The sequence below is a fragment of the Garra rufa genome, chromosome 12 (assembly GCF_049309525.1).
Source record: "Garra rufa chromosome 12, GarRuf1.0, whole genome shotgun sequence".
NCBI lineage: Eukaryota > Metazoa > Chordata > Actinopteri > Cypriniformes > Cyprinidae > Garra > Garra rufa.
Window position 1 is genome coordinate 30,429,607 of NC_133372.1, and position 20,860 is coordinate 30,450,466.

The window sequence follows — 20,860 nt, forward strand, 5'->3', positions numbered from 1 at the left end:
AGTGGTTGTAATCTTCCCCTAACACAGCCTTGCTGCCGACAGTAGCCATCTCAAGGGAACAGGTGATAATGCCGAGTAATAAGAATTAAGAGCCCACTAATCAGTTGGCCACATGATAAGACTATTAATCTTGTAGAGGGAGCACTGAGCTTCTGATGCACCAGGTTTAGCCAACAGACTAAAAAAAATCTCCAATTTTTTGATGAAGGGCCAATCAGAGCAGTCATGAAGTAGCTCCTACAAATTAGAAGATGTCAACTGTGGCCTCTAAGAACAGATGAATATTCGATAACTGTCCCTGCAATGATGGAAATGATGTATGAGAAATCACCAATAATTTATGGGCTGGAATTTTTGCTTACTGTACAACAGGCTAAATTCTACCAACTGTAATTCACCAAAAAAAGTGTATTATATATCTGCCAAGTTCACTTCAGCCACTAGAATACACCACCTACAAAAGTCTGTGCCCTTTGGGGGGCAGCTAGTTTCTGGAGGTGACCAGTGGCGGAGGTCGGAGGCTCCAGGACCTCTTCGTCGAGAGGTGTGGCCGGGCACCCTCGTCCTTTTCAGACTGGCTGGGCAGGGCGGAGACCCTGGAGGAATTTGGGCTGGAAAAATTGCTAAAATGTAAAAGGGGGGCTTGTACCAAACATCAACACCGGGGTATACTAGACTGGGTGCCTCGTTCCCAGGCATGGCGGGGACCCTGTAGGAGGGTCGGCCGGGCGAGGGCCTTTTTACGGGCCGTCACGATTTGAGCGATCATATTTTTCTTGGAAGTGAGATCAACAATTTGAAATGAAAGGGACATACCCTCACCAGGCAGGGGTGACACCAGACTGAAGTGCTCCCTTTCTCTGTAAACGAAGACTGAGCACCAGAGGCTGTTGAGAGAACGAACGGCTTATGAGAGGGATGCCTTGACCTCCTACGCTCACCCTGGCACAGGTGATGCTAGGCCGAAGGTGCCCCTTCTCTGGGAATGTAAACTAAGCACTAGGGGCTGTTGCAAGGGATGCCTTCCCCACATACCCTCACCCTGGCTGGGATGATGCCAGGCTGAAGCGCCTGCCTTTCCTGGGAATGGAAACTGAGCAACAAGGGCTGTTAAGAGGATGCCTTGCCCACATATCCTCACCCTGGTCGGGGTGATGCCAGGCTGAAGTGACCCCCATCTCTAGGAACGGAAACTGAGCTCCAGTGGTTGTATAGAGGGATGCCCTGCTCGAACACCCTCACCCTGGTCAGGGATGAAGCTACCGTAAAACCTCCTACTCTGGGAGTTGACGGTTCTATGTAAGTTGCAGGGGCTAACGTTAGAGATACCTAGATCAAACGTCCTTGCTCTGTGGGCATTGAGTCCCCTACTCGTTCTAGGGCCTTTTTACGGGCTATCACGATTTGAGTGATCACATTTTTCTTGGAAGTGAGATCAACAAGTTGGAATGAATGGCTTATGAGAGGGATGCCTTGTCCACCTACGCTCACCCTGGCATAGGTGACACCAGGCTGAAAGGCCCCCTTCTCTGGGAATGGAAACTAAGCACTAGGGGCTGTTGAGTCAGAAGCCTTGCCCACATACCCTCGCCCTGGCAGGGGTGATGCTAAGCCGAAGGTGCCCCTTCTCTGGGAACGTAAACTAAACACTAGGGGCTGTTGCAAGGGATGCCTTGCCCACATACCCCACCCTGGTGGGGTGATGCGAGGCTGAAGCTCCGTTCTTCTCTGGGAACTAAAAAACTGAGCTCCAGGGGTTGTATAGAGGGATGCCTTGCCTTAGCGCCCTCTCCCCTGGCTGGAGGTGAAGCTACGATAAAAGAAAGTTGCAGGGGCTAATGTGAGAAATATATCGCCCAAACGTCCTTGCTCTGGCGGGCTCAAGAGAGCGTTGAGCCCCCCTACTCTGGTTACAGAAGGTTGCCCACCTTCACTCAGGGTTACCCAATGCACCCAAGTAAGTAACAATGCATCCTTGCTGGAGAAAAAAAAAAAATTAATTTTCTTTTTCTTTTTTTTTAATAAATAAAACCTTACTAACTCTAAACAGCAGTGTTTCAATTGCCAGATTATTCGTGTATTGACAAAATATTTTACTGCAAGCCCATTCATTTATTATTCATAAACTCAGGGGGGGAAAAATTCTTCATCTGTTGACTGAACAGTTACATAGCAACATAAAATACACAGAACTTCATATAAACAAAACTTCAATCATATTACATGGCAAAATATGTCACTCTGGTGATAATATAATTATTTTTATATATTCAGATCTGATATGCCTAGTACATGAGATAATTCTTTGTTGTAAATTCGATCAAGTTTTCCATTATCATTTTAAAAGGTCATTTCCTGTCAGTCAACAGCAACAGGGTTGGGCAAAATCAGAAAAAAAAATCTGAGTTAAAGAATAGCCTCCTCTTCAACTGAAATTCAACAAAGTTAATGCATTCTGGGAAACACAAGTCTTCTAAATGGGGCTAAATTAATACATTTGCAATGTTTAACTGGATCATGACCTGCTGACCTTCTGACCAAATAATGTTAAACTACATAAACTGGTACCCATCAAAAACTATTGGAGGCCTACCTTGCATGCAAATCAATTCAATTACAACTAACCTGTAAATCTTGTATCTAGTGGAAAATCCTTGACGATTCCTCTCCACAAATTCAGTGTACTCTTGTGAGTGGTGAAACGGGCCCTTGTCAGAAAGAAGCCAGTCCAGGGGGCCTGCAGGGCCTTCTTCAGCTAAACTGGCAGAGCTTGTCAGCCAGCAGCGGAGGCTGAAAGTCAGCAACAGCAGCTCCCATAGAGCCATGGGGGAGCAGCACAAGGCTTCAGCAGCACAGGCTCTGGTGCAAGACCACACTCCACCACCCAGCATTGACAATCAGCATGGCTTCAGCCACACAAACGTTCGCCTAAACACACACAGAAAGAACAAAGATGCATTAGTAAACACTCAAACAGTCACCTTCACCTCCACTCAAACAAACTCCCCAAAACAACTGTTCCTTTAAGTGAAAAGTGCACAAACACACACACACACACACAAACACAAAGACAGGCAATTAACAAGATATTCTGCTTCCTTGAGGCCATGAAAACTATTTAGGACTCCGGAGAGATCTTGTCAACATAGAGAGCGGAGAAAAGTACGATGATTCTTTGTGGGAATAATCTACTAATTGTCTGTAAGTGAGAAGTGTAATGTATTCACATAAAAATGTTCTCTGCATGGTAATGAGTGTTTTAGTACTTCAGAGGAACAAAATATCACCAAATTAACAATAAAAGAATGTAAGTGAAATACCTCCTGTGCACATGCTTCCAATTTTAGCATCCGCTGTGCATGATACATGAAATACAGAAATTCTCTCTAAAACTGCTTATATTAATCCAAATTATTTCTAACTCACAACAAGTTTTTGCTTCAAGTGCAAACTGTATAAAATTGCCTGATGCGGTTTAAAATCCAAGCTCTGTAATTCAGTCCCACGGTAAACAGATGCCATGAGGACATTTTCGACATCTCTTTCAGTAGTTAGTTCTCAGCGTCTCCTGCAGTCCCGCCCCTTGTTCTAACCCTGTTATTATTTCAATATTTCCACCAAGTGCTGTCAATCATTCTACATGGCCGTGACCAAACCAGATGTTGGAATAGAGTCTCATTACTGTATTCTGATGACAGTCTGTCAAGTCATGTGTGCCATGTGACCATATGTGTGGGCGACTTTCAAAAATCATCATACTTTTTTTGCGGAATAGTGTGAAAGGAGATGCAAATTCAGATTAAAATACAGACCTTGAGCTAACATGCAATATAAATGCACCACATTGACTTGTGCATCATTGCTTATACACCCTCTAATTACAAAGACATGCATATCAAAACAGAAGCGCTACAATGCCTACACTTCAGTACATTGCAGTGCAGATACCGACGGGATAAAAATTACATAGCTGTTGATCTGCATATCAGTTCATTAAATATCTTTAGCTTAACATCATAAATTGTCCACCTTTGGAATCTATTCCTTTCTTGGGTGATGTATCTACACCCTCATCTCCCACAGAACTATCTAATGTATGTAGCCCGCTGAAACGCACAGCCGTAACAGTGCGAATACAGCCCCGATCTGGGCTACAATGCTTTCTGCTGTGATTACAGCAGATTTAAAAGCAAGGCTTTTGCTGCATGACATCTAATTCTTCAACGCAGACATCCGTACTTCTCCATGCATATTGATGAGGAAGTCGCGGTGGAACACAGTAACCACTCAGTAGGGATCCTACAATGCGCTGCACTTCAGCGCCACAGTGCACCACAAAAAAAGGCCCTTTCAAATGCCGCAATCTCAACGTTTCCATCAGCAATTCTTTTGACTTGCTATTTTTCTGCCTTGAGTAACAAGCGCTTTGCTTTTGTGTAAAATCACTGTTTACATTTCTCCCAAGAGCAAAGCATTGTTATATGTGTTCCAGTTCTTTTTTCTCTCCTTTTTTGGGGGGATGGTGGCTCTGCTTGGCAGGTGGCAATGTGGAAAAAAAAAAGAAACGATTAAAAGACGTGTAATGTAAGTCACAAGGGCAGAGAGAAGCTTTGAGATAGATGGTGCTTCTGGCTCGTGTTCTCTTCTGAACATACTGTTGAGTTATTTCAGCTTAGCTCGATTTAAAAAAGCAAAATACTCCCATTTTAGTCAGCAACTTGTAGTTAAGCACTTTATTCAAGAGCAGAATGCCAAAGGGAGCAGGGTTGTGATCTCTGTAGCTCTCCAGTCCTTTGAGATAAAACCCGCAACCTTGAGTCAACAGTTCAGAACTGTACCTGCTTCCTATCTTCATACGCCAAACGTGTAAACATGTATTCAATGAGAGCACTGTTCATTTCAAAGCAATCTGCTGCTCTAATCACATTATCTCCCCCACCCAGTGCAGTAACATGATTTTGAATATTATCTGCTGGAATAATATCAGGTATGTGTCATTCCGTGTTTACAGGGGCGTCATCTGACAATATCTGTGGTTACAAAAACAACACTTCATCAAACGCTGTTGAACCGATCCACCCTGAAAGAGGAGCCGAGGTGTACTTTTAGACCACAAATAAAAGATCTAGCCTGAGAGAGAGAAATGTATTTTTTATCATCAACTGCGGACGCATGAAAAGCACCGATGGTGCCACTTAAATATAATTGAACACCAAACGGGCTTGAAATATCCTCAGGCTGGTCAGAAATGTCATAAAAGTGACAATTCTGTTGGTTCCCACACAACTTTATGTTGATTAAACCACGAGGCTCTGAAACAATACGTACTGGGAAAAGCGTTTTCAAAAATATAACTGACTTGACTTGACTTGACAAGTGTAACGTGTGGAGGACTAAAAGAAAATTGATGTATAAAATGTGTGGGATGAACAGAGAAATAAATGATGGAGGAGAAAGTGTAAACACATAAATGAGGATAATTAAGAAATGAAATAAGTATCTGCATGAGCCAAATTAAGCAAGGGTCTGGTGGGAGAGAAGATCAAAACATTAGCTAGTTTTCTGGGAAACAAGGAGAAAATAATTATTCAGCGTTAAGTTGGATTAAAATTGTGTTATACCACTGTAGGACTCATAAAGAGGTGTTTTAAGCTCTTTATGGAGAGAAAATTATGGATACCGTTTTGCACGATCATCTTAGCCTTTATACATGACATGCAATTTTTCATTTAAACTAGATGTTGCGAGAGTATTTGTATCATAACCTGCAGGGTCTGCAATAGCAATACAAACACTAGTATTGTAATCTGTCATGTAAATGGTGACTATGACAAGGTCCTGTGTATTCACCTAGAGGGACGAATCATTTTAAAACTACAGCCATGCCTGGTAATAAGAGAGAAACAGACTAGACAAATAGCTGTCTGAATGACAAAAAGCCAATCTGTTTTAAACGGTATACCATTTTGCTCAAGCACATTGAGTTATATTCATTAAACAGCGCTGCGGCTCGGTCATTTTAGATTATGCTCATAATGTGATTGTGGACAGATTATAAATAAATAACTGACTAAAACCTAACAGATAATACAAAGAATATCCATTAAGCAAGAAATAGAGAAATCCTTCTTTTAGGCATTGAAAAGGCTATTTCCTTTCCTTTGTTGTCTACAGTGAAGATGAACATCTCTCCAAGGTTGCTGAAATGGGAATTTTTAAAATGAAATGACTACAGCTGTTCAGAACAAGCTGATCAAACATCTTTCACGATTTGTTAAAAAATGCATCAAACATTGAGGTATTTTATGAAATTCTACAGGTGTGTTTAACTGACCTATATCATGTTTCTTTGTGCTTTGCTGTGAAGCTGTGACAGCGAATTAAAATGAACTGAATTTGTCTGCTGAATTGTGAATCTATCTCTGAACTCAGCTTGAACCCCACTTACTGTAGATAATCAACAATGATTAGTTATGCATCACAAAGGACACTGTGAACTTTTTTTATCTTTGTTTCAAATTTTGTTTCTCCAGACCTAGTTTTACCCAGTTCAACAAAACGGTAACCCTGCTAGTTAATTGTATTGTTTTCAACTTGATAAGGAATATATAAGTGGTAACACTACAGTAAGGTTACATTTGTTATCTATATGTAATGTATTAATCTTTGTTAACAAAACAGCTCAGGTCTATTAAATAACATTAACAGATCCAGATTTTGATTTTATTTATTAGTCAATGTTGGAATCAACATTAACTAACATTGATAAATGCTTTAGAAGTATTTTTCATTGTTAGTTTATGTTAAAGGATTAGTTCACTTCTGAATTAAAATTTCCTGATAATTTACATACCCCCATGTCATCCAAGATGTTTATGTTTTTCATGTTTTTTCTTCAGTTGAAAAGAAATTACTTTTTTTTTTTTTGAGGAAAACATTCCAGGATTTTTCTCCATGTAGTAGACTTCAACAGGGATCAGTGGGTTGAAGATCCAAATTGCAGTTTCAATGCAGCTTTGTAGGGTTCTACACGATCCCAGCCGAAGAATAAGTACTTTTTCTATGACTTCACGCATTACGTGATCACACAGGAAAGATCGCATGTGCTTAGGTCTTCGTCTGTGTACTTTGGTTCAAAAAGGTAGGGTAGGGCAATTTTCTCCTCCAACTTCAAAATCGTTCGACATAATTGTTGTTGTTTTTTGTAAAAAAAAAAATGGCCAATCGTTTCACAAGACCCTTATTCCTCAGCTGGGATCATGTAGAGCCCTTTGAAGCTGCATTGAAAATGCAATTTGGACCTTCAACCTGTTGATCGGCATTGAAATCCACTATATGGAGAAAAATCCCGGAATGTTTTCTTTTTTCAAAAACCCTCATTACTTTTCGAAATGCTGTTGAATTTTGAAGCTAGTATGGAACCCTGAATGTTCCTTAAAAAAGATATTCCATTAATGCTTCACTGTCACCTACAACTCCAGGCACGTAAACTTAAATTACAACTAAGAACAAGCACTAAAAGTAAAAACCAAGCTCAAAGTGAAGTATTATCAAAATACTTCTGAAAGGTTGAGATGATGAGATCTGGGATCTCTCAAACCTGAGTTCTCAATGGCATTTGAGTCAACCATGTTCAGAGGACAGACTCAAGTGTGCACTTTGGACTCAGGGCATCTGTTCAGTTCTTTCATTTATAACCTGTGCAATCACAACGAGCTTTGGCTGTCTCTGCTGGAAGCATGCAAATGAAGATACATTCTCTGAGATATTTCCTGCTCTAAATTTGTGTCCGCAGGGTGGATGGAGGGCTGTCTGACTGTTTGAAAAAGTGTTTATCTTAGGTGAGAGTTGATTGCTGGGTTGTGTTACAGTTTCTACAGTAGGATCCCACTATTTGTAATTCTGGTTCTTTCAGGCTTGACTTCAAGTCATCCCTGAAACCACCTTCAAAGTCTGCAACAGGAACCGATAAACCTCACATCCTCCTCTCTCCGCTGACTAATGAGCTTTTACTCTTAATTAGCTATGTTATTCTCTAACCCATGACAATCAAGAGTGTCTTTCATTGTGTGCCTGAGGGTAAAAAGGTTTCTTAGTGAAATAATGTGTCTGGAAGTCATAATTATTTATCCGTGTTTCGTTTGAGAACAAAAGGATGTGTACAAAGAGATTTGCAGTGTGTAATGTATCAAAGAGAATATCCCAGCAGATAGGCAATAAAAGAAATATGAAATACTAGCTTATATCAGTGCATGGGACCAAAAAGAGGAAAAGGAATGACAGCCATTGTGTTGAGTGTTAAATGCAAATCAAATATTCCCTCTAATCTTGCTGTCACTTTGAGAAATGGACCTCTAGGAGCAGACAAGCCATGAAACTAAAATAATTGTCAGATTCTAGATGAAACACTGAGCATCAGACAAAATAATATCAATTTGCAGTGAATGTTCAGGTACATTTTAGCATACTGCTGATACAACTGACGACCTTGTGTGTCTATATGCAACATACCCATAATACACTACAGCAAATGTATATTTCATATGCTATCTTGTTGAATCATCCAGATCCATAAATGACAATCTTATAAATACGCATGTCTTTGCACATTAGTCAGAGCATTACTCAAAAGGACAATGGAGGACCCAAAGTATTGTGGAAAAAGCAAACAAAGAGATAAAGAACTCAAAGAATGAAAAGGAAAGAATAAATGCAGTGTTGTTTGTTCACCAACACTCTGGCAGCCACATTTAATATCACATGTCCCTGAGAGCATAAAGTCTCTATGGGCATGGCACACATTTTAATATGAGGGTTTGAAAACACTCAGTTCATGTCTCTAGGGTGCAATAATTGCTCTTTTTATATAAAAAGACTAATTGTAATACAAATCTATATTAATAAAGCCTTTGATCTTTGAGGAAGCATGAACAACAAGGTAGCCATTCTTTTGATCAAGAATATAATCATTTGTTTGGATGATCCACGATGTAAAAGCCTATAGCTTATGCTTTTGATGAGTCATCCAGTTTATTAGATATTCAGGTCAGGACATGTATGCAAAGAATAAAGGTTTATAGTAAATCAGTTAACCGTAACTATTAACCAGAGGGCTGCATGCCATTAAAATGTCTGTTGGTACGGATAAACCCCAACAAAGGATTGATTACAGGTTAGAAATAAAAGTCACAGTAATAGCGCACAGAGCCAGTGGTAATGTACAAGATGCTGATTTAATTGCTGCTTTACTTATTGCCTTTTTGATCGTAAAATTCTCACTTTTACATTTTTATTTGGCCACATATCAGTGAACGGCTCAGCGCAATACAGAGGAGCAGCAATTAATCACAGAAAACAAGCCATGGTCTTCTTTTCTAAATTCAGCCAGACATACAGTCTCCTCTTCAAACACAAGCCATTACAGGTTGGCCTTCACATTAAATAAATATATCTAACTAATTCCTTCCAAAATACTTTACATTTATACTTGAAGCCATAAAGTAAAGTGATAGTTCACCTAAAAATGAAAACACACCCTCATGTTGTTTTAAACCTGTAAGACCTTTGTTCATCATCAGAATACAATATAAGATATGTTTGATGAAATCCGAGAGCTTTCTGACCCTACATAGAAAGCAAGGCAACACATTCACGGCCCAAGAAAGTGATACAATCATATTGTTGCAAAGCTACAAGAATACTTTTTGTACAAAATTAATGACTTTATTCAACAATTTCTTCTCTTCTGTGTCAGTCTCAGAAGTACCACTATGTATGCGTGACGCAGGAGCCGACATTCTGACATAGAACGTCCATCGTTTTTAGTTCATCATCTGTGTATTTTGGTTCAAATAAGTAAGGCTGGGCAAAAAATGGCAAGTCATCCTCTCTGTCCAAATCTTCAGACATTTACGAAGACTGTTTTGTGTATATTGTGAGTCATCTTCTGCTTGTTAATAAAGTGCAGTGCATCTAGGTTCAAGTCAGAACACTGGCTTGTGAATGGCGATGGAGACTGACACTGACTGTCCTTTACCTTTCTGGGCCATAAAACGTTTCAGTTCTATTGTTTTCTATGCAGGGTCAGATAGCTCTCGGACAGGTTTCGAACGATATGAGGGTAAGTAAATAAATGACAGAATTTAAATTTTTGGGTGAACTATTCCTAAAAGATTTATGGAAATCTGTAGGATTGAAATTATCTGAATGTGCTACCGTGAGTTATGATAAATCAATGACTACAAAAAAAACAAAAACTACAAGATTGTCTGTCCACATTGAAAATTGAAATGCTGTGCGATGAGGCACAAAAACCTCAGCCATTCCGAACTGAGGATTGTTCAGGATTTGGGGCCAAAGAAATGTCAGTTTTGGATCACTCAGAAATACAAACTGATTAACAAAATGTCCTGTCGCTGGTTAGAACAAAAACACAGATTTTACTGGAAAAGTGTGCTTGTTGCTTTGTTGTGTCACTTTTAGTTAGGACACAGTGTGACATTGAGGTTTAAAAGACGCATAGTTTTGTAAAAATCAAACGAATTCTATGTGTCAAGGAATTCACAATGACACCCGAAACCTTTTAGCAGCAATGCTTTCATGCATATCTCTTATTGCTTGTCATTTCATTCACGCATCAAGGTTTTTGTTTGCCTAGTTGAAAGGTGTCATGTCACATCTTTACCTTCTTTTCAACTGCGTACTCCCGAGGGTCTCTTTGTTTTCAAGCTCTAATCAAGGAGCCAATGTTCCTGCGCCTGTCTTTTCACACGTTTGTCTCACAGAAATCTCAGCATCAGGATGGATTCGGTGATCCGGCTCATTATCATAAAATAATGGGCTACGGCTCACCATCATAAAGCTTCGCTACTGCTCGGGCCTGTCTGCTTGCTGCATGTTCAACCAATCAGTCGTTGCTGTGAAATTTCTGATGTGCTGGAATTGCTGCAGAAGGGCCTTCACGCATGAGTCATTCATTAATTTGAGGACTTGTTAGGGAGCCACTTTACCTGCAGACAGCCATTTGAAGAAAAAAGGCCCCATTGAGGCAAATTCACAAGACTAGGAAAGGTTTTTCGCTGGCTCTCTTGGGCTCTCATCCATGGCTATATCGCGCATCAGTATAGGATGAATGAGCCATTGAGCAAGAACACTACTGGATGCTGATGTTTGCACGTATTTGTGTAATTGTCTGTGTGTGCTTGCGCTAAAAGGTCTTTTTGTCTTTTATGTGGCCGCCAAAAGCTCTAAATGGTGTTTTTGGAAAATGGCAAAAACTGTGCCAGCAGATAGACATGATGAGAGACAGCTGGGATACAAAGGCGCGCACACACACTTAGTTAGACCCTTCACACAGGGAAATGTGAATGCAGCATTCAGATTGTCAGTGTTGTGGTGTCAGTGACTCTTTTGCAAAGACATCCACTGTGCAGGGGTAACAGCACTCACACAGAGAGAACAAACTCCGCAGTAACTAACACATAAGGTGTGTGTGCCTCCGTCAACCATTACAGGAACTGTAGTTTCCGAACGTAGTTACCAAGTCTACTGCCTGACCCAAATAAATAGAAAAAAAAGACTGAAAATAATGCAATTCCCTTTGGTACCACTAGTGGCACTGTAATTAGACAGTTAAGTTAAAGATAACAAATTCAGTAATCTTACATGTAGATGTTTATAACTGCATGCATAAATATCTTAATCTTTAATTTCACCCAAAAATCATAAGAGTAAGTAAAAAAATCATTTTTGGACAAACTATTAATTTTAGAGCAGAGCACTGAATGTTGTGCTGTATCAGAAAAATGATTCACAGCATGTCTGTTGTGGATAATGAAGAGTCATGTAACACTATTCTGCTAAAATCATTGTTTTTTTCTGCGCTCTCTCTCCATTGGCCAGAGATACAGTATTTCTTCATCAGACCCCTCACTTCCTTACTGGGGTCGTGTAAGGATCTAAATCCCCCCCCCCCCCCCCCCCCTTTACATTAAGGTACTGAATTTTGCTATAATTTAATGTCATTTAGTTTTAAAGCAATTCCAAGTACAAAATAAGCTATTTTACTAATAGATGGTACAGCTGATATAATGACACTAATTATAGCAAAATATATTAGCAGCTGATTCACTGGGCAGCAAACTTTGATGCCTTGTTTTATAGATTTTCTGTAGCACACAGTTGTGTAGCATTTATTAGAATCAAACACTGTAATTGTTAACTGCTTAAAAAATGGTCAGTGGATATTTTATGCATCACTGCTAGTTACAAAATTAGCTCAAGGCTCATTCATGTGAATAAGATTAATTGTGAAGTTAGTATAACCCTCATAACCTGTAACCTTCATTACTGATCAAAAGCAAATGCAAAATAATCATCCACATCATCATTTGCATATTATGTGTGTCAGTAAATAATCTGAACACAAACAAGAAAAATATTAAGTTGTTTTCAGGGAATATATCTTGAATTAGAATCATTTTTTATGCCCTAATGTGACACAATTAGCTAGGTTTATGCTTAAAACATAAAAAACCTAATGTAAGACATATTCACTATAAAGTATTTGCTTCTGTAATAAATGTATCCTGTTTTGAGAATTTTTAGGATGCTTAGAAAAACGCTGAATAAGAAAATGATTTTTAGCAGTATTGCAGAAATATCAACTTGGTGTGTGTTTGTGTGTGTGTGTGTGTGTGTGTGAGAGGGAGAGAGAGAGAGAGAGAGAGAGCAAGAGAGAAAGATGAGTCTGTATCAAACACCACATGGCATAAATACATGAATGGTCTTGAGGGATCACAGTTGTAACTCGTGTAAGGAGCTGTGTAGACTTGATGGGCTGCTGTATGCTCATCATTCATGAGAACGATGTGACGATCAGGTTGCATTTGTTCAAAGTTGTCCCGCTGCAGCAAGAGGCAACGATTATATTTGCAGTGCATAACACGGCTGACAACAACTTAAACCCGGTCAAAACGAACACGAATTAAAATGACAACTCACCACAATGTAGCTCAACGTTGAAACTTCATCCGATAAGATCCCATTCTTCGCTGAATCAGTTTTTTCTTCCTTACATGAGTAGCCTATTTAACGGGCACCAGCTTAAACCCCAAGGAAGTAATGAAAACTGTTTGGTGTAAAGACAAAATGGACGAAAGGTCGCACTGTCAGCACCTAAATATTTAAATTGGTGCTACTTCACTATAGTCCAACTTCGGAAACAAAGCGCTCCCATTATAATGCGAAGGTAAGGTTATCCGTGTAGAGCTCAGAATTGTTCCTCGAAGAAGAAATAACCGCATTTAGTCAAACAATGTCGAATAAATAAATCCACTAGCAGTAGACAGTTAGAAACAGACCTCAGCTATCAGTTAAAGCGCGTTGATCAGTTTAACATCCGCCAACGGACTGCGACACCGAGTCTCTATTGGAAGTGCCTGTAGATATTCCTCTATAAAGTCAGTCCCATCACATAGCTCTGCTTGACCCTCCTACTCTGCATCGTTGTCCGCGTGTATGTGTGTGTGCGAGAGACAGAGCCAAATTTCAATGGATAGACGCTGGCAGTCGCGGGCGCGCTCCCTCTCTCACCCAAGTCACATGTTTAAAACACAAGTAGCCCTCTGTAATGGCTTTTCGGAGGATATGCATAAAACCCGAGACGAGGGTGGAATGATAAGCAGGCTATGTTACCAAATCTAGAGATCTCTGTATGTAAGTGCCTAAAGAAAATGCTTTCCTCCTTTTTCCAGAATAAGTTTAGAATACTGTAAGCTGCATCAAACTACAAAGAGTTCTGCTCATGTGACATGAGTCATGTCTACTGGTCAGCAGGTCAGAACCCAATTTATTTGTGCAAGCAAGTGTTGGTGTGTTTCTACCGCTTCACCTGTTCTAAATTAATAATAGTATGGAAATATTCTTATAAGAACTGATATAGAAACAGTATACATTCTAATGCACTGTAAAATGTTGTAAAGTTAACAGCTAAAACTCCCACCTGTGGTTGCCATTGCCATAAAAATGCAGTGACAAGGTTACAAGCATTTTTAGATAACATTTTGGTGACTGTATATTTTATAGCTATTAGCCATTAAATCATATAATGGTAATATAATAGCCTATTTAAGCTATCAAATGTGTTTGTTATTGTAAAATGTACTTTCATAACACAGCTGGTCCAAAAGAAAGCCACATGATGACTTAGAATTTGACCTCTCTTAAATAAAATAGCTAGGTTAATCTATATTTTTAGATAATATTTTACATTTAAATGAAATATTTTGTTTTGTTTTGTTTTGTTTTCATAATATAATATCATTATCAACCATATATATGACAATGGACTACAAAACAGTCATAAGGATTACTTTTTCTAAATAAATAAGCCTTCCAATGAGATATGGTTTGTTAGGATTTGGCAATATTTGATCGAGATACAATTATTTGAAAATCTGGAATGTAAGGGTGCAAAAAAAAATCTAAATATTGAGAAAATCACCATGAAAGTTGTCCAAATGAAATTCTTAGCAATGCATATTATATTTTTTTTTTATATATTGCTGGTAGAAAATTTACAAAATATCTTCATGGAACATGATCTTTACTTAATATCCTAATGATTTTTGGCATATAATAAAAATCAATCATTTTGACCCATTGTTGGCTATTGCTACAAATATACCCGTTCTGCTTATGACTGGTTTTGTGGTCCAGGGTCACATATGGTAAGGTAACAGTGAGCCAATTAACAGGTTCTTGCTGTAGCATTTACATTGCATTATTTTTCCAACATTTTTACAGTGTGGCATTTAAATTTATCACCTGAATCATTTGAGGTTATTCCGAAATGCGAGCAGTGTGTGTGGGAGCTGAAGTTTCTATCCCTGGCCCTAAGCCTCTGTACATCTGTGCAGTAGGAGTGATTCAGACAGCAGTGGCAGCTAAGAAAAACCATACTTCTGATTTCAGTCCATTGCATCAATGTCCACATTTTACTATCAGTATAAATCAGAGAAAGACAAGAGACATTTAAGCAGCAGGAGTTCACTACAAGCATCCTTTGATGTGCAGCCGATAAGATTTCAGATCAGGAATAACTTCTTTTTCATTGGCGTTAAAGTATTGGTTAAACCCAATTCTGACTACAATCAAAATGGTTCTCTGACCATGGACAAATTCAGCACAAATCCATTACAGAGGTTGGCAAAGTGAGATTGTTTGTCTTCTGGCAATCTGCTGGAACACGCATCAGTCCTGCGTGTGTTATCAGGAAACTGATTGTGATGGATTAGATACATGGGCAACGTCCAGAGTGGACATTCTCTGAACGCAACGCTGCACTGGAACTGTCCATGGTGCTGAAATGCTACAGAGCCATTGGACTGTACACTGTAACTTTTGCCTTTCATTGTATTGTGTGGGTGTATTAGATAATAGAAAATTACCCTAGTTAATTAACCAAAGGTGATATCGCTACTGCCCCAATCATTTATTATGCATGTATAGTATATACAGATATGTGTGGACTTCAAGGATTAGAGTCATAGCTCTTGGGAAGGCATGTAACAGATGGCCTGTAGTATGTCTGCCAAACCATCACTCGAAGGCCAAACTCTTAGTGGTGTTCTTATATTTTCAAGCATAATCAAGTGCAAATGGCTTCTCAAGAATGTTTGAACTATAGAACCAGCTATAATCTATCCTAATGTGCAAATTAATAAAAGTAGTTTCACAAGTAATTTCACTAAAATATGTTTACTTGGCTGAGTTTTAGTAAAACTAGTGGACATGCACTTTGTTTGTTGGCATATTAAAACCAAACTTGGTTGGGTATGTTGGTACATTTTACAAAATAAACTTTTTGTGTTTTTCTGAAGAAGGAATAACGTGAGCGTGAATAAATGATGACAGAATGTTCATTTTTGTTTAGGGGTTAGTTCACCCAAAAAACAGAACATTCTGTCATCATTTAGCCATCCTTGTGTTATTCCAAACCCGTGTGCATTTTGTAGTGTTGGGTCGAGTCCACCTAAGTCGAGTCTGGGTCGAGTCCGAGTCTTTATCCATTCGAGTCCGAATCCAAAATGGGTTGAGTCCGAGTCGAGTCCGAGTCCAACTAAACACTTCTGTTTTTCAGTATCTTAACCTTGTTTTAACCTTTACAACTATAACAAGGCAATGACAATTTAAATGTAAAAAAGCAAACCGCTATTGCATATTGCCATTTGGATTTTTTATTTCACACCATCTCATCTCATCTCATCTCCTAATTAGTGTCCTGCTCCGCAAACTTTAAAGTCATGTAACAGAAGTTATAACTTATGTATTGTGACATATTTTATAGTGAAACAGCTTTTAGAATGTGAAAAATTATAGGGCAAGAGAGGACTTGACTTTATTTGCTGTTATATAGTAAATATATCAATTCAACAGGGTGGGTAGGAAGCTTAGTGAATGAGACCTGAGGAGCAGAAAATTCACCTCTCTGATTTTGGCTGTTTTGGGTTTTATATGACGAATGGTAAGACCTTAGACAGGGTTGCATTGGCATGGCATTTTGATTTTTTGGATAAAAATGAGGCTGTAAGGGGACAGTTTTTAAGTAGCAGTCTATGGAGGCCATGGAATAAAAGAGTAAAAAAAAAAAGTAAATTTGAGTTTATATTTCAAAATTCTGACTTTATTTTCACAATTCCGAGATTATCACAATTTTGATAAGAAATGACATTCTCCTACACTTCTGACATTTTTCCCCTCAGAAAACTCTGTTGAGTTAATTTGAGTAATAAAGTCAGAAATACAGCATATAAACATCATATAAAAAATTCTGAATTGTGTCATAAAATAGGTAAATGTAATATGACGCAGTCTGCTGCAGCAGGTTTACGCTGCTGTCGCTTTAAGACCGGATGCACAGATCAGATATTGTGACACATCTGTATTTCTCCCAACAGGCTTTCAAGTACTGGCAAGACTTTTAAACACGTGCGAATACTGAATGTCACTTTCGTAATAATGCATCGAGTCAGTAAAATTTCCGTCAACTGTTCCTGGACTCGGCAATTATTCCCGAGTCCGAAAAGCTTGAGTCCGAGTCAAGTCCAAGTCAAAATGCATCCGAGTCCATGACAAGTCCGAGTCCGCTAAAAACTGAACTCGAGACCGGGTCCGAGTGCCACAACTCTAGCATTTTGTTTGCTTATTTTGTTTACTCACCTCATGACAATCCAATGTGCAAATGAGTTTGTTTCTTCATCAGAACAGATATGGAGAAATTTAGCATTACATCACTTGCTCACCAATGGATTCTCTGTAGTGAATGGGTGCATCACAATAATCCACAAGTAATCCAGCAGTCCATCAATTAATATCTTCTGAAGTGAAAAGCTTTGTGTTTGTAAGTGACAAATCTATCATTAATGCATTTTAACTTTGGTCGCTTCTGTTTAAAATACCAGTTCATAAAACATAATAAATCTTCCTCCAGTAAAAAAAAAACAATCCACATCAAAGTAACAACATATTTGTTTAGAACTGTTTTGGACTGCTTTTGCTTGCTTCATCTGTGCACATTTCTTTTCTGATTTAGATGAGGTGCCTTTTTCACTGTCAAAAACAATATTATGGATAGAGGAGGTTTTTTTTTTGTTTTTGTTTTTTGCCAGAAGCAATACTTTGAATTTTAAAAATGCATTAATGATGGACTTCTTTCTTACAAACAGACAGGTTTTTGCTTCACAAGACATTGAGTGATGGACCGTGGTCGTGTGGTTTACTTATAGATTATTGTGATGTTTTTGTCAGCTGTTTGGACTGTCATTCTGATGGCACCCACTTTACTCCACTAGTGAAAGTGAAATAAGGCAAAATTTCTCCAAATCAGCTCCCAATGAAGAAACAAACTCATCTGCATCCTGTATGGCCTGAGGGAAAGTACATATTCAGCACATTTTCATTTTTGGGTAAATTATTCCTTTGAGAGCATGGAATGTTAGTATTGCATGTGTCATGTTACTTAATGCAGTGTAAAATATTTTTCCCTCAAGTCAAAAATATAAGCTTGACTGATCAAGCTCACAATAAGGTGGGAGTAACTTATTTAGGTAAACAGCGTGTTCAGTTTACAGTTTGTTGATAGACCCTAAACACTACAGACAGCCGTGGCATTGCATCTTCAAAGCAAATTATTCGAGGCTCTCATTGAACCCATTGGAATTCTATGGTTAATCAAATCATCGGTTTTCTTGCCTACAGCACCGTTTTTCCGTGGTCTTGGGATCCTATCAGTTCTTAAGCTTTTTAGTCCCTGCTGAGCGCAGTTGGAGATTGAGATTATCTCTGACTGAGTTGGAAAACTTTCTCTGGCATTGGAGTCTAATGCTCTTAGATTTTGATGTAATTTGACCTTGGCCTTCCTCAATATCCTGTAGTGAATATAGAGGACGATTGATTCAGATAACTCCATTTCGTGAGCTAGCAAAATGAATTTAGCTCTGTTGGACTAAGCGCTGTTTCACCCCAGGTCTCTTCGTCCTGGTTTATCACTTTCCAGAGTACCACCATCCAGAGCAGTTATCTACTTTACATTTAAACAGGCGGAATTATTCCGTACCCTCTGAGCTGATGAGAAACACACAATAACTCCCACTGATTAACACATGCTATTTCTTTTATGATAGACTCATCTACTCGACTGGGTACAGTATTGAAATGAAAAGCACATTCTGGTCATTATGATATCATAGGGTGAATTACAGCCCAATCTTATCTGTTCTTATCACTTCAGAAGGTTTTAGTATTTATTATTTATTTTTTAGCATTATAAGTCTCCCTGCTTTTATGTACTCATACTGTTTTTATTATTACCTCAAAGGAGATGTTCCTATTGATTTTGGCATTGAGTTGCCCTTGCTAAGAAAAAATCTGCAGACACTTTGGTTGTAAAGTTTTTTTTTTCGTTCTTTAACATCTTAAAAGCTTATCTCATTGTACAGTGACTTACTGCTTTCAGACCTCTGCTTATGACTGTAAAATGTCCCCATAGATGTTTGCACGATGTACTAAAATGTGAGTAAATGAAACTGAGAAAGATTACAATGCAAGCAAAATGCAAAAGCAAATGGTAAAGGCGGAAAAAATGCACAAGAAAGTCTGATGCATATATAGCTTGAGAATATGATCTGATAGGCGTGTAATGCACTATACCTTGGTTAGAAGGATTTTTCTGTTCAATTTTGAAACCCGGCAGGCTACAGCAGTCCTAATCTGGAGGCGAATAGTCTTTGAGTTAGAGAGAAAAAAAACATAACACAGTTCACTGCCTTCTCTCAAACACACGCACGATCAATAGTCTGAGTGGTAGCCTGACAACTGAACAAACAAATGTTATTCTAGATTTATACAGTCAAAACTCCCCAACTAATGGTTCCCAAAATGCATTGGTTTTACCCAGACAACAATAAACAAAATTATTTGCTAAATTAAAACTCAATTCAGACATTGCACACGGAAATCGACTGCTGTGCGCTTCAGAGGTTGTTTGGATAAATCTTTGAAGTCTGCGATGACGGGTATAATTCAGGGTCATAAGAATGACTGCTTTGTGACAACGTTGAGAAGAGAGCTGGCAAAAAAGTGCATGGCTCAGCATATTATATGGTGCCATTAAAATTCAATTTACAGCCGGTTTCAGGCATTGCCTGTACTTTCAAGCAATATGAAGGCAGCTCACCTTCCAAGTTGAAGATGTGGCAGACATTGCAAACTGACATGGCATTTCAGTGCTATGGAGCTATTTATTAACCTTATCACTGCTTGAACTTTCTTAACAATGCCCTTCCTGCGTGGAGACCTGGTCAGCATTGTCAGCTGCTGTAATTAAAGTGAAATTCTTAGAAAATAGCCTGGCTGCATCTTCAAATTCAAAAGTCTGCATGTCTCTAAGAAAGGGCGATGTGTGCCATTGACAGGCAAACCTGCCAGGACTAGTCAAGTACGTCTTTGCAGTAGCAATAATAGATCGGGAAATGCAGCATGCTGAGAAGATGAAATACAGTTATTACTCATTATTACCTGAATGTTCAGGATGTTCCTGACTGGTTAGGGATTTTAGGACTTTTCACACTTGAAGGAATAGTTCAACCAAAATGTGAAAATTTACTCAACTTCAAGCCATCCGAGTTGAGTAAATGAGTTTGTTTCTTCATCAGTACAGATTTGGAGAAATTTAGCCATCAGAGTTTAAACAGCTGATGAAAGACATTCACTAGACAGCCGTTAGAGCTGACTCAAGTCCACCAATTAATGTCTTGTGAAGCGAAAAGCTGTGTGTTTGTAATAAACAAGTCCATAATTAAGTTGTTTTCTTTGTTATCTAAATTAGAAGAGAAGTAACAGTCCAAAACAGTTCTAAACAAATATGGATTTTGATATGGGAGGTGTTGTTTTAATTACTTGTGGATTATTGTAATGTTTTTATATCAGCTGTTTGGACTTTTATTCTGATGGCACCCATTCACTGCAGAGGATCCATTGGTGAGCAAGTGATGTAATGCTTAATTTCTCCATATCTGTTCTGATGAAGAAACAAACCATTTACATCTTAGATGGCCTGAGGGTGAGTAGATTTTTGGATTTCTTTTATTTTTAGGTGAACTATTCATTTAAAATGGTCAAGTCCAGAATAGGTCATTATAAAACATTGGTTAAAAGAATCATGTGCTATCTGTTTCCATTGTTAAATTGTTCGGTCTTTATCTGCGGTCCTGTTGGGCTAGTATTCTGACTGATGTGGTTTGTCCTAAACAGTGTTGGGGAAAGTTACTTTCAAAAGAAATGCATTACAATGTTACGTTAC

General features: G+C 38.7%; 1 protein-coding gene across 1 annotated transcript in view; it reads right to left on the bottom strand.

Annotated features, from left to right (window-relative positions):
• The window catches only part of brinp3a.2 (bone morphogenetic protein/retinoic acid inducible neural-specific 3a, tandem duplicate 2), a 42,833-nt gene extending 29,293 nt beyond the window's left edge, over positions 1 to 13,540 (bottom strand). The window contains exons 1-2 of the mRNA XM_073851718.1: positions 13,003 to 13,540; positions 2,626 to 2,928 (exon numbers count right to left, since the gene is read on the bottom strand). Coding sequence (XP_073707819.1) covers positions 2,626 to 2,891 — 266 coding nt within the window. The 5' untranslated portion in view covers positions 2,892 to 2,928; positions 13,003 to 13,540. The remainder of the gene's footprint in view (positions 1 to 2,625; positions 2,929 to 13,002) is intronic.
• Positions 13,541 to 20,860: the final 7,320 nt, after the last annotated feature.